The sequence below is a fragment of the Corvus moneduloides genome, chromosome 13 (assembly GCF_009650955.1).
Source record: "Corvus moneduloides isolate bCorMon1 chromosome 13, bCorMon1.pri, whole genome shotgun sequence".
NCBI lineage: Eukaryota > Metazoa > Chordata > Aves > Passeriformes > Corvidae > Corvus > Corvus moneduloides.
The window spans coordinates 12,716,735-12,729,317 of NC_045488.1; the positions used below are offsets into that span (position 1 = coordinate 12,716,735).

Here is a 12,583-nt window from a genome sequence, read left to right on the forward strand (position 1 = left end):
ACCATCCCACTCATCTCACCAAACCCCCCACCTCCCCAGGAGGGGGTCACCCCTACCTGCTTGGAGACCTTGAGCCAGGTTTTCTTGAGGCGGAAGATGGCACTGCGGTTGAGGGAGGAGGTGATCTCCAGCACAGCGTTGTAGTTGTGCAGGCAGCGGCAGATGTCAGCCACTGCCACCCACTTCTCAATGGCGCTGACCCGCGCGTTGATCTCCTCGTTCCGGATGATCTCCGACGCGATCAGGTTACTGACCTTGGGGAGACATGGCGCCCAGCCCGAGCCTTAGCATGATTTTGGGCACAGCTCTGTGTCCTCCAGCCTCACAGCAGTTTTCAGATTTCCCTGCGCTGCAGCAGCCCCAGAAGGAGCAACTGCACCAGGAGATGCTCCACCTGCACTGGGTCCCCGAGGCAGGTAAGGCCCGTGGGGCAGGTGACCCTCACACACCCCAGGCCCTGGGGCAGGGGGGCTGAGCTGCCTCCCCTGTGCCCATCCCCCTGTGCCCTGCGGCTGCACCTACATCATTGAAGTGCTTTGTATTCTTCATGATGTATGGAGTCCTCTCATTCTTCTCCAGCTTCATCCAGCCTTGCCCGAAGAACTCTCTGCAAACCACAGTGGCCAGGTCAACTCTTATTTCCCAATTTTATGGGATGCTCAAGCCCTGCAAGCTCCACTGCATCCACACAGGATGGAGATCCCAGGGTCTTTGCCCCCCACGCTTCTGGAAAGGGACCACATGGATGTGGTTGAAAATGTGATGGTTGTGGGAGGGTCTTCCTGAGCCAATTACCTTGGGGATGCTGGCAGAGAAGCCACAGGATCAGGACTCAAATCTGCACTTGAGCCAAGTCTGGGCTACTGGCAAAGCCCAGGGAGGCTTTGCACTCTCTGGGGTCAGCCCAGCCAGGCTGCCTGTGAGCCTCTGGGTGACCAGAGCCACCTTTCCTGACCAACGGGGATCACTCACTCATATGGGATCTTCTTGAAGACCAGGTGATCCAGCAGTGTCAGCTGTTCTGCAATCTCCAGGGCTGAATGGTTTTCAAATGGTTCTGCTTTGACTCCCTCGGCCTGCAGGACAGAGGGACAATGGGGCTCACCAGGCAGGAGCACAGTGAGAACTTCCACGTGTCATGAACGCAAACCCAAAGCCAAGGTCGGGCTCCCAAGCCAAGGCTTTTCCCCAGCGGAGCCGGGGTATGCGGTGCTGTGCTGGTCCAGAAGCACCGCAGGCCACAACACGTCTGTGCCGAGCAGTGCCAGCTCCTCCCAGCCTTGCAAACCCCACGGATTTACTCACACAGCCTTTTGGCTGCTTAATTAACAAAGCACCCAGGGATCCCAGCGGGAGCACCACTGCCCCTGCCTGCCTGCTCCTGCCCAGTAGGGGCAAGATGGCTCTTCCAAGGGATTTCCAGAAAAGCAGGGGAACAGGGATAACCCCTGTCCCCAGTGCCTGGCTCTGGCCAAGCAGCACTCGCAGACACGGGTGGGGCTCAGGGTGCCCCCCACATGGAGCCACCCTGGGGGTGACAGCCAAAGCCTGAGGTCCAGACCTGCGTGGAGTCACTGAGTGGTGACTGTCCTCAAACTAATCACAAAGACATCACTGAGACCCGATCCTCAGTCACAGCTCAGGCCAGCACCCAACATGCCCCCACAACCACCCCCACACAACAGCACTAGGACGAGGCTGGTGCCACTCCCTGCAGCACTTCCATCCCTGCTGCCTTCAGGGAAAAGATCAGCCACCAAAAAAAAACAAACCCCACAGACATCCTGCCCAAATAAACCCCAAACAGCCCTGATGACACAGAAGAACCCCCCAAGGTCAACACACACACGCACACAAGGGCCCAGCACGAGGCAACAGCGCATTGCACAATCTCTGGGGACAGGGGTTGTGAAAGCTGTGGCAAACAAATACCAGCCAGGTTCCTCCACAGCTCCAGGGCCCCTGGAGAGGCTGCAGGGGCACTTGGGGGTGCAGCTGAGGGGCACACCCCACCAGAGCCCAGGGGGGCAGGTGGTACCGGTGGCACCTGCGCAGGGCAGGGGGCTGCGGGCACCCCAGAGGTACCTGCTGAGGGTCAGCACAACACACACCCTCTGCTCATGGTGTGCTCCCCAAAACCCCGGGCACCCTCCCGTTTCCACCATGCCTTTGACTGCAGATCGCTGCTGCTCAGCCTGAGGAGCAGAGCGAAGCCCCCAGGGCTTGTTTGTTCTCTTCAGAGGAAGTTCCCAGAACACACAGTTATGGGCAACAGCTCAAACAAAGCCCAGGAGGGACTGCCCTCCCCGCCCCCGAAGCCACCGGCAGAGCCAGGGGACAGAATCTTGTGTGTTTCGGGTGCACCAGGCCAGCTTCAAGTGGCTCTTGTGTTCTTCTGGGAACAGATTTGGTTGGGGTTTTTTTCAATGCAGAAAGGTAGGAAGTGCTCTGCAGCCACCCTGGGGGTTCTAAATCCATGGCACATTCCCAGGGCTCTCCTCCCGGGAAGCAGCACTGATGGCTGAGCCAGAGCCCATCACTTGGAACTGGAGCAGGTTTGGGGACACAGAGGACACGATGGGAACCCCCGGGGCTTTCCCATGTGCCTCCAGCAGGCAGAGGCAGCAGCAGGCAGGTGTCTCCGTGCCCTCTCCAGCCATTCTACTGACTGCAGGGGGAATAATGTGCCTGTGGGCTGGTTAGTGTTGCCTCTGCCTGTAACAGATCCAGCTGTGCTCACAGCTGGCCCCTCTCCAGAAAGCCTTTCCCTGCTTTGCAGCTGCAGCCTGACACGGGGCTTGGAGACTCACTCTTCCCCAAGCTGGGTGTGCCGGAGCATCAGGACCTTTGGCTGTTCCCCTTCCACCACCCCAAGCCACCAGGGGCAGGGAGGGAGGAAAGGACTATTTACCATCTGCACAACCTCCTCCAGGGTTATCTGGTTGTCTCCTGGATCCTCCTGCGTCAAGGTCCTATGGCATGGAAAGAAAGGATTACTGCAGCTGGGAAACCACCAGACCCACACAGCTCCAACAGGGCAGCATGGCTCCAAGGACTTGCATGGATCAAACACTTGGCCTGTGTTTCATGAGAACCCTTCGGTCCCATTTCTCATTTTAAAGAGAAAAACGCTCCTTAGCCAAGGCCACGCGGTCCCACGTGTCAGCCCTGCTGCAAGATGAGTGCCCTGCCCTCAGCATGGGGTGGGCACACACTGAGTGCCAGAGCCGCCCTGCTCAGCACAGCCCCTGACCATGGGAGCCACGGTGTCACACCAGCACCCAACAGCAGCAAGGGCCACGCACCCACTGGGTTCAACACTGAACCTCGGCCATGCACCAAGGGGGTCATGGTCACACCCACCACGTCCTGATGGCTGAATGCATCCAGCACCACCCATCCACCTCCTCATCTTCCTCCATGGCACCTCCCAAGCCCCTGGCACAGTCCCTCCTGGAGCCCTCATGCCTGCTGTGATCCCAGGTGAGAGCAGAAACAGCCAGCAGCTGGCACAGTGTCAGGAAAAGCCACCGCCTGCTCACAGCCGTTCACCTTATGATGTTGGCAGCCGCTTTCCTCTCCTGGGTCAGGAGCTCGGGGTCATGGATGACCTCCTCCAGGAAGCCGATCACCCGGAACTTCAGCTCCTCATTGGTCTCAAAGTCCTGCCAAAGCCGACACAGCCATGGAATTACTATGCTGGGAGTGACATTGATCCCAGCAGGACTGCTCCTGTCACCCAGCTGGGACAGGGACTGCCTCTTCCTGGAAAAATCCCAGCACAGGAAGGCACCAGGCTCACTCAGTTCCATTGCATCGGCATCACCAGGCCTGGGAGAGCTGCGTGACTTCCCAGTGACAACCAGTACAGCACCGCTCCCACTGCCCCCTGTCACCAGTGCAGGGAGGGACAGGACAGCAGGGAAATCTCCCAGTGCCCGAGCCCTGACCCCATCCTGAGCATCCCAACTGGCACCAAACCCAGAGACTCCCCTTCCTCTGCACCCAGCTGGGGGGTGATGGCAGATCCAGCTCCCCTCCTCTGCACTCCAACTGTGCCAACACTGGGAGGTGACCCCTGTTCCCCTGCTGGGGGATCCCAGCTGCTCGCTCCTCACCGTCTACACTCCTTTGCTTCATTAAAACCTCAGTGCCAAATTGCCTTCTCAGCTGAACCTTGGCTGAGCTACCCGGCATGCAGCTGAATTCCTGGTGGCAGGGTGGGAGGGAAAGAGGGAAGGAGCCCCCACCACCCACCTGTGAGTGTTTGGACACCCAGTGCCGCAGCACATTGAGGACACGGTTGGTGGCCGCTCTCCGGATCACGAACTCCTTGTCTCCGTTCCGCTGGTCCGTCGGGAAGCCTGAAACTGCCAGTGAGCCCTTAGCACAGCACAGCTCCCTGAGGAAGCACTCACAGCTGCTGTAGGGCTGCCGAAGGAGCACCCCCCTTCCTGAGCACCCCTGAGCTGCTGCATCAGGAGGCAGTGGGACACCTGGGGCCACCTGTAACCTGCACATCCCTTGGGCAGCACCATGCCCAGACTCCCGGGACATGGCCTGGAGCAGGCACTGAGCTCTGGGGGCTCTGGGGGCTCTGGGCTCCCCCAACAGGGCTCTTCCTGGCCACAGTGGGCCTGGAGGGAAACGCATCTGGGAATGGTGGAAATGGGCAGCCCAAAGGCACTCCCTCAGGGGCAGGTACCTGCACTGGCGAGGGACATCCTGCGGTATTTCTCCTTGGTGGGAGTCCCCTCGTTGGCCCCCGCCGTGGCGATGGCGAAGGCGGAGGTAGCGGACAGGGCGCTGCGGGTGCTGTCCAGGTCCCGGCAGGACGTCATGACCACGCCGTTGTTGTAGGAAAACAGTGAGAAATCTGCGGGAGAAGAAATCCAACAGCCTTGTGGGCACCGCTGCTCCCCACATGTGCCAGCCCCCCACCACACAGGCACCCCCAGACCTGGACCTTGGCTCACCCATTACCTGATGAATTTTTGCACTTGATGGACTTGGGAGTTGTTGGAGATTTCGTTGGGGAAGTTTCAGCTTCTGCTTCATCGCTGTGGTTGGGATCCGTGTCCGACTCTTCCCTGACAGACACCTCTGAGCCTGGGGGGAACAGGGAACCCCTTTACACCCACTGCACACAAATACAGCCACGTTTTAGTTCTTCCCAATTTTCCTGAAGTCTAACCCATTCCAGCTTTGGATGCGGCCACCATGTATAGAAAAGGTACAGAGTTCTGCCGTTTCTGTGGGATATTTTGGAACAGGTTTTTTGTTTGAGGTGGGGGAATTTGGGTGGTTTTTTTGCTCTTGTTATTAAAAGTTACTGAGGTTTCAGGAGGCAGGAGCTCTCTGTGCGTGCACCTAAACTGGCCCCTCTGCGCCAGAGCCCCCCATCCCCAAACCCGCAGGGACTCACTTTGCTTGCCTGGCAGCGACTCCTCTTGCTTTTCTGAGGTCGCTTCTCCTTCATCAGGGATTTTATTGGGATAGCTACTGGACACGTACAGCTTGTTGATGTCCAGAGTGGTCTTGCTGAAGGGGGCCATGGAGGAGTACACACCGGCGTAGCCGTTGGAGGAGCAGCTCAGCGCCGCCAGGTCCAGCGCCTTCCCCCCCGTGATGATGGGGATGTTGAGGGACAGCTTCCTCCGGCGGCTGGGGGACGAGGACTTGGTGATGGAGAGTGGCGGCGGTGACGAGAACTTGCGGTTGGCTCTGGGGGACTTGGGAGGCTCCCCATAGAGCAGCTTGTTGTTCTGGCTGTTTGCAAACAGGAGCTCCAGGGACCTTGGAGAGACAGGGAGAGGCTGAGCTGGCACTTGCCCTACCCAGGAGATTGTGGGGATCCCCCCATGGCACTGGGATCCCGGGACATCCCCCCAGGTACAGCAGAGCCAACAAGAGCCCCACCACCCCGCGGCCACCACTTGGCCCTCCCAGGAGTGGGGACATCTGCAGAGCTTAGATTCATCTCCTTGCCCTGTTTGGGGGTGTCACAGCCCATGAGGAGCAGGTGACACAGTCCCAGGGTGGCACCAGGGCTGGGCAGGTTTGGGGCACCGAAACAGCAGGCAGGGGATGGAGGAGTGGTGGCACAGTCCCCCCAGATGCCATAGGTCCTCGGGAGACAGGACAGGTCCCAGGGCAGCATCGGGGCCAGGCAGGGTGGGGGTGCAGAGACTGGGGACAGAGAGGGGATGAGGAGCAGTGGCAGGGTCCCCCCACCAGGGACAGGAGAGGTCCCAGGGAGCGCTGCAGCCTCACCGTGCAGGGATGGCACTGATCGGCTTCTTGTAGATGGTGATGAGCTTGTCGAGGACGACGAGGGCGGTGGTGAAGACGCGGTAGGAGTGCAGGAACGTGTTGAGGAAGTCGATGCTCAGGAAGCGCAGGTCCGTCAGCCTCTCCAGCAGCCGCTCCACACTGGCATAGCGGATCTGCAGGACCTTGCAGGAATTCATCGTTTTACTGAACCTAATGTCAACATCATCACAATACAAGCTGGCATCAGACCTGCAGAGAAACAAGATATCTGTGGTTCCAGCCTGGAACGAAACCAAGAGACCATGGAAAGTGGTGCAGGAACGAGCCTTGTTCATATGGGGTGTCCCCATGAAAAACGCAGCTGGGAATGCTCCCAGGGGAAAACCTGGAAGCCCACACCGTGGAATGGGTGGAGTGCTCAGCAGGCAGAAAGATGTGGATGGGCCATCCCCGGGTGCACACAAACCAAGCCCCTTCCCCTGCCTGGCAGCAGGGAATGGAGCAGGAACACCCCTGTGCTGCCCCATCCCACCGGCTGGGACCAGCCCGCCTTGTCCCACACGTGTCCCAGCACAGCCTTTGCACCCCAGTGCCTACAGGGATGACAGCCCCCGGGCCCCTCCCTTCTGGCACTTTTATCCCCTCCTTACTACTGTTATTTTCCTCTAAACTCTCCACTTTGACATTCCCACCTCCCCAAGCACGTCCCACACAAATCCCTCAACAGCTTATTAACGCTCCTAATCACCGCACTGGAACAGCCCACGGAACACACAGGGAGGCTGCAGGGGTCCCAGGGAGGTCCCAAGACTCCTGGCAACATTTGGCTGCCACAGGAGCTGTGTCCCAGCCCTCTCCACACTCACTTGATCATCTGGGGCACGGTGACCTTGGAGTTCTCCTCGAAGGCGTTCATCATCAGGCCGTTGCAGCGGATGTTGTCCACGCACTGGAAGAGACACGGGTGGGAGGGGAACAAAGTCAGGGTTTGGCTTTATCCAGACCAGACACATCCTTGCTCACTGCATCCCACCTCCAACACGAGAGCAGGCAAGGCCATGGCCCAGCAGAGGCGGCAGGGAGCAATCCCTACTGAACTGGGAGCTCTGCCACTTCCTCCCACCTGGGAGAAACGTTTTCAGGGTCATTTGCAGAAAGCAAATGAAGAGCAGGTGGAAACTGTACCATGTGTCGGAGTCAGAGGAGGAACCCACATCCCAGACCAAGGTGTGCAGGAGGGCAGTGACGGGACAGACCCCACTGCAGCTGTGTCACCTTCCTCCTCCACCTCCTCCTCCTTGAGCCACCAGACACCTCAGTGGCAATGGCCGGGCTCTGGGTGCACCCTGGCTCCCAGTCAGCCCCAAGGAACCCCTCTGCTCCCCCTGGGTGGATACCCAGGGCTCAGTGCTCCACCTAAGCAAAACCTCAGCCTGCAGCAGATCCCGACACCCCAACAGCACCAGGAAAGCTCCGCAGGGCTCACAGTGGGGCCACAGTCACACAGCAAACCAGGAGTTAACCTGGGTGCCCAAACCGATGCCACAGCCCAGCAGGGATCAGCCCAGCAGGGATCCCATGGCAGCTCCTCATCCTGATATCTCCACACACAACACCCCCTCCCTGCTGGGTCCTACCTGGCTGATGTCACTGGTCCATGCAGCCTTCTCCTGCCTGGACGAGGCCACGAGGATAACGGTGAAAGATGAGGAATCTTTTGGCTCCACCACGATTTTGAAGTCAAGGTGGTCAATGTCTTGTCCTGATGTTTTGGCTTTGGAACAGAAAACCCCACAGAGTGATTGGGAAAGCCTTTCCCATCCCCTCTCTCCCAGCAAGGGCTTTAGTCAGATTCTAATGTGGGTTTATTCAGGTTTTTGTGGGTTGTTGGCTGCCCCAGGAAGGTCAGGTCTGTCTAAGTGTGGGTCTGCTTGGTTGTCAGTAAATAATTAACCTAATTAAATCTCAATTGTGGATTCCTTGTATCTATTGGCACCTGAATTCGATCCACCCCCCACCCACCTCCCCACCTCGTACCATCCTCATCGGTGCTCTCGGGCTCCTCCACCAGCGTGCAGTCGATGAGTGAGATCACTCCATTCTGCAAGGGGGGCAAGATGGGCTCAGCAGAGGGACCCTGGGGGCTGGGGATCCCCCGGCCCCCCATTACAGCCTCCACCCAGGGCGGGAGTCATGGTTCAGCAGTGGGACCCCCCAGGGGCTGGAGGTTCCTCTATCCTCGGCCCCCACCCCAGGGATAGGGACAGGTCGATGCCCCCAGGGAGGGCACTCACAGCCCAGGGGACGGGGGGGACACACAGCCCATGCCCAGCACAGAGCCTGCTTTCACTGGGAAAAAAAATCTGTGCCCGCTGGGATCTCTGGGTTTTCCTTGTCGAACTGATCAACTAATTTGTTTATAAATTATTTAATAGGAGCTTTAAATTTAATTTTCCCGAAGTCTGTTGTTGCAATTATCAGCTCTTTGCCACGGACTGTAATTCTTCAAACTGATAATTTAATGCCAGTAACAAGCAATTTCTGTAAGATTCTTGCTCAATTAACTGCCAAACTTCCCCATATAAACACAGGAGCCCAGGGAGCAAGCAGAGGAGCCGGGAGCACTACAGACAGTTTGGGCTGTGATTCCAGTTTCTTCCAGAATAGACTGTCAGCGTTTCTGCTGCAGATCAGGGTAAATTCTTTTATCAAGATCTTGTAGTTTCTCATCTCTCCCGTGACTCAGCTCCGATAAGGACCACGTGAAATAAATCCGTGTGGCCGCAGGCTCCCAGCCCAGCACTCCTGGGGCTGCGCCAGGGGAGGGTGAGGTGGTCCCTGGACCCCTCTGTCACCAAGAGCCCGGCCAGCTCAGAGCACAGCTGGGCCACCCTCTGCCCCCTCCCCAGGGCCGGGGAGCAGCAGCAGCCACCCACCCCTTGCCGGGTCCCCCTGGCGCCCTCACCTTGGTGAGGTGCAGCTTTCCCCCGGAGCCGCGGGTGCAGATGATGAGGTGCTTGGAGAAGAGGAAGCACTGCCGCTCGCCCTCCTTCCTGAGCGACAGCGAGCCCAGCCGGCCCCGCGTGATCTTCCCCTTCTCCGACATCGGCACCTGGATGAGGGACCCTGCGGGGGCAGCTGCCGTCAGCCCCGGCACCGGGGCAGCGCTGCGGGGCACGGGCCCACGCGGGACAGCACCGAGCGTGTCCCCGAGTGCCAGGGCTGGGAGCAGCCCCCCAGGTTATGGTCACCCAGCAGCTGAGAGGCACCAACCATGGCCCCCAGCCCACCCTGTACCCACATCCCAGGGCACCCCACCGGCACTGGGAGCTCAGCGTGGTCCTGCTGCTTCCCTGGGTGGGGAAACAGCCAAAATGCACCTCCTGTGCCATGATGTGGAAAAACACAGTGACAAAACTGCCTAGAAGTGCCAGAACTGCCTGAACGTGATGTGCTTCTGATCAGTGAAAACTAAGAAATTAGTTATATTTTTAAATTTCACAGGCCAGCAGAGCACACAGGACAGGGACAGGGACAGGGACAGGGACATGGGGCTCGTGGTCACCGCAGAGGGGAGGGAGGTTGGCACCGACACAGACCTTGTCTGACGAAGGTCTGGCTGGTGTCCAGCAGGATCTCACACCCCTCGATGATCATCCTCTCTATTGCCAGGTTTTTCCGAATATTTTCAGTCTCACTCACTTCATCATGCATTATCCTGAAGGAGGGAGAGGAGGAAATTGGAGCTGGGATGGGATCTGCACAAGTTTTCCCAACCCCTTTGGACATATGGTTGGGCTGCACCAGGTAAAACCAAAACTGAAGGAATATCAAGGGAATTACAGCAGTATCCACCCAGAGAGAGTCAGGAGCTGTACATCTGCCTGGACTGTACCTCCAGGCTGATAAATATTGAAATCTGAGTGCTTGGAAAACACAAAATTCAGATTTAGGGCAGACAGATCCCCCCATCGCCAGCCCCCTCTGATATTCCTGCTCCTTGAGGAGTGGGAAAAGGGATGGAAACTCTTTACAGAACTTAAAGTGCACTGGTGGGTTTGGCACTGACACCCAGAACACTCCAATCCATGGGCTGGGGGGGGAAGAGGATAAAAACCAGGGAATTATGGCCCATTCCCAAGTGCTCATGTGGAGATCTCGGAGTCACTTGGTGCTGTCCCGTGGGGCAGCCCCACCAGTCCTGCCAGCCCTCAACAGAGGACAGAACCAGACACTCTGAGCCATCCCAGTCCTCCAAAGCCCTCATTTCATCATCCAGGAGCTCTGGGAAACACTGCCCCCGGCCAGAAACAGCCAGGACCCGTCCCACACCGCAGGGATGGATCAGCAGCTCTCACCTGGACAGCTCTTCCAGCTTGGACTTGGCATAATCCAGGCTGTTCCTCTCCACGTGTTCGTGGGGGGTGTGAGCCAGCAGCTCGTGCAGTGTCAGGATGTACCTGGGGATCTGCAGCACGAGGGAGCAGAGCAGAGGTCAGTGGGGGGCACTGGGGCCAGCAGGGGCCCACCCCGGGCTGCTCCTGCCATGGCTGGGGACACCCTGGCCAGGGACACCCTGACCTGAGAGGTTAAAGCTTCAAAGCTGCTTGTGCCAAAGCTGAATGAAGAGGGGGAACAATGTGGGGCTGTGCCCTGCTGTTCCCTGTCCAAGTCCCAGAGGTGTGGGGTAACCAGGGAGCCAGCAGCACCCAGAGTCCTCCCTCAGCAGGTGGTCCAGCCCTGGGCCACCTTCACCCAGGCTTTGCCTCCCCACCATACGATGCCAGCTGTGGGGATGGGGTTTGCATTGCCTATTCCATCTCCCTCAGCATCCTTGGGGCCAATCCTGGCTCCAGTGGTCACCTGGAACATGGGGTAGGTGAGGAAGGTCTCCAGGGTCCTCTCCTCGCAGTCAGGCTTGGCCTCGTAGTGCTTGAGCAGCTTGTCAAAGTCCCGGTTCTGCTTGCAGTGGGCCAGGATCTGCAGGCTGTACTGGTGGTTCCGCACGAACTCCTGGTAGATGTTCAGCATGGGCAGCAGGATGTCGAACAGGTCGGCTGCAGGCAGAGCAGGGCAGGTGGGTGGGATGCACCGGCCCACACCTGCGGCCCGACACAGTCCCCTGATCCCCTCACCCACCCAGAGCAACCCTGAGCTCTCCTGCTCCTTGTGTCCCCCCAGCTCTGCCCAGTTTGAGTTGGAAGAGGATCTAGTGGGACACAGTGATGCTCTCCAGCATCAGCCTCCTTGTGCATAGTCCAGTCCCACCTCCCACCTCCTGGCAGAACCAGGAACACCAGAATTTGGCTGCCCTGGGGTTTTTTACTCTGTGGCTGACATGACCAAGTGAGGACATGGTGTGTGGTGTGTTTTGCTGCTGGTTGGCAAATGCCTGTGGAGCTGCAGAAGTAGAAGGAGGAGCAGGAGGAGGAGGCAGCAGCACTCACCCAGCACCAGTGTGGGCCAGCTGGAGATCCGTGCCTTCAGGCCTTGGTAGAAAATTTGGTGCAAAAACATGATTGTTTCACTGGAAGAGGAACCAAGACAGGACTAAGCCAAACCAAGAACAGACAGATGAACAAGAGGTAAATAATAAGGAATTAGACAAAATCCTCAGCCCAGGGGGAGCGGGGCAACCCTTGAGCTGGCTGGGAGACAGCTGCTCAAGGCAGTGCAGAGGGTTCCTGGAGGCACAGGCAGAGAGGGAGCTGCAGGCTCCCAGGGAGCCCTGGCGCTGAGCACCCAGGGCCCAGGGAGGGCAGCAGGTGTCCAGAGCTGCTGGGATGCCCCAGAGCTCCTGGAGCCCAGGATGGAGCTCACCTGTTGAGGAAAATGCTGCTGACATCATCATGTGTGATGGGCGGCTTCTTGGAGCTGGCAGCCATCCGCAGCGGCCGCAGGAAGTTGTTGACGAGGATGTGGAGCTGCTGGACATACTCAGCCTCAGCCTCCAGCATGCTGAACACCACCTGGTTCCTCTTGCGCATGCTGTCAGCATGGGGGGACCTGATGTAGTCCTGAATGATGGTCTTCCACTTCCTCCGGCACAGCCAGCCCCGCAGGAAGCTCTGCACCTGAGGGAGCAGCAGCTGGGAGTTAGGGACAGGACTGGGGGCCAGGCAGGCACCCTCGCTCGGCACGGGGCAGCCGGGAGGTTCCCTGGCTCTGTACCGAGCTGCTGCCTCTTCCTGGTGCTGCTCTGAACTCTCCAGGCTGGGAATCCAATGGCTCATTTGAATACCTGGCACAGGGTGCCCAGAGAAGCTGTGGCCGCCCCATCCCTGAAGTGTTCAAGGCCAGGTTGGATGGG

At 58.6% G+C, this 12,583-nt stretch overlaps 1 protein-coding gene across 2 annotated transcripts in view; it reads right to left on the minus strand.

Moving 5' to 3' along the window:
- Positions 1 to 12,583, minus strand: part of RASGRF1 (Ras protein specific guanine nucleotide releasing factor 1) — a 29,927-nt gene that overhangs the window by 3,634 nt on the left and 13,710 nt on the right. Inside the window, exons 5-23 of one of the 2 annotated variants that reach the window (XM_032122893.1) lie at positions 12,094 to 12,347; positions 11,721 to 11,800; positions 11,137 to 11,330; positions 10,632 to 10,741; positions 9,873 to 9,991; positions 9,239 to 9,399; positions 8,311 to 8,374; positions 7,911 to 8,047; positions 7,140 to 7,222; positions 6,274 to 6,483; positions 5,426 to 5,796; positions 4,984 to 5,109; positions 4,706 to 4,876; positions 4,258 to 4,370; positions 3,553 to 3,665; positions 2,912 to 2,972; positions 973 to 1,076; positions 523 to 607; positions 57 to 254 (exon numbers count right to left, since the gene is read on the minus strand). In XM_032122893.1, coding sequence (XP_031978784.1) covers positions 57 to 254; positions 523 to 607; positions 973 to 1,076; positions 2,912 to 2,972; positions 3,553 to 3,665; positions 4,258 to 4,370; positions 4,706 to 4,876; positions 4,984 to 5,109; positions 5,426 to 5,796; positions 6,274 to 6,483; positions 7,140 to 7,222; positions 7,911 to 8,047; positions 8,311 to 8,374; positions 9,239 to 9,399; positions 9,873 to 9,991; positions 10,632 to 10,741; positions 11,137 to 11,330; positions 11,721 to 11,800; positions 12,094 to 12,347 — 2,754 coding nt within the window. Of the gene's footprint in view, positions 1 to 56; positions 255 to 522; positions 608 to 972; positions 1,077 to 2,911; positions 2,973 to 3,552; positions 3,666 to 4,257; positions 4,371 to 4,705; positions 4,877 to 4,983; positions 5,110 to 5,425; positions 5,797 to 6,273; positions 6,523 to 7,139; positions 7,223 to 7,910; positions 8,048 to 8,310; positions 8,375 to 9,238; positions 9,400 to 9,872; positions 9,992 to 10,631; positions 10,742 to 11,136; positions 11,331 to 11,720; positions 11,801 to 12,093; positions 12,348 to 12,583 lie in introns of both variants that reach the window. The other variant, XM_032122892.1, reaches the window with a different exon arrangement.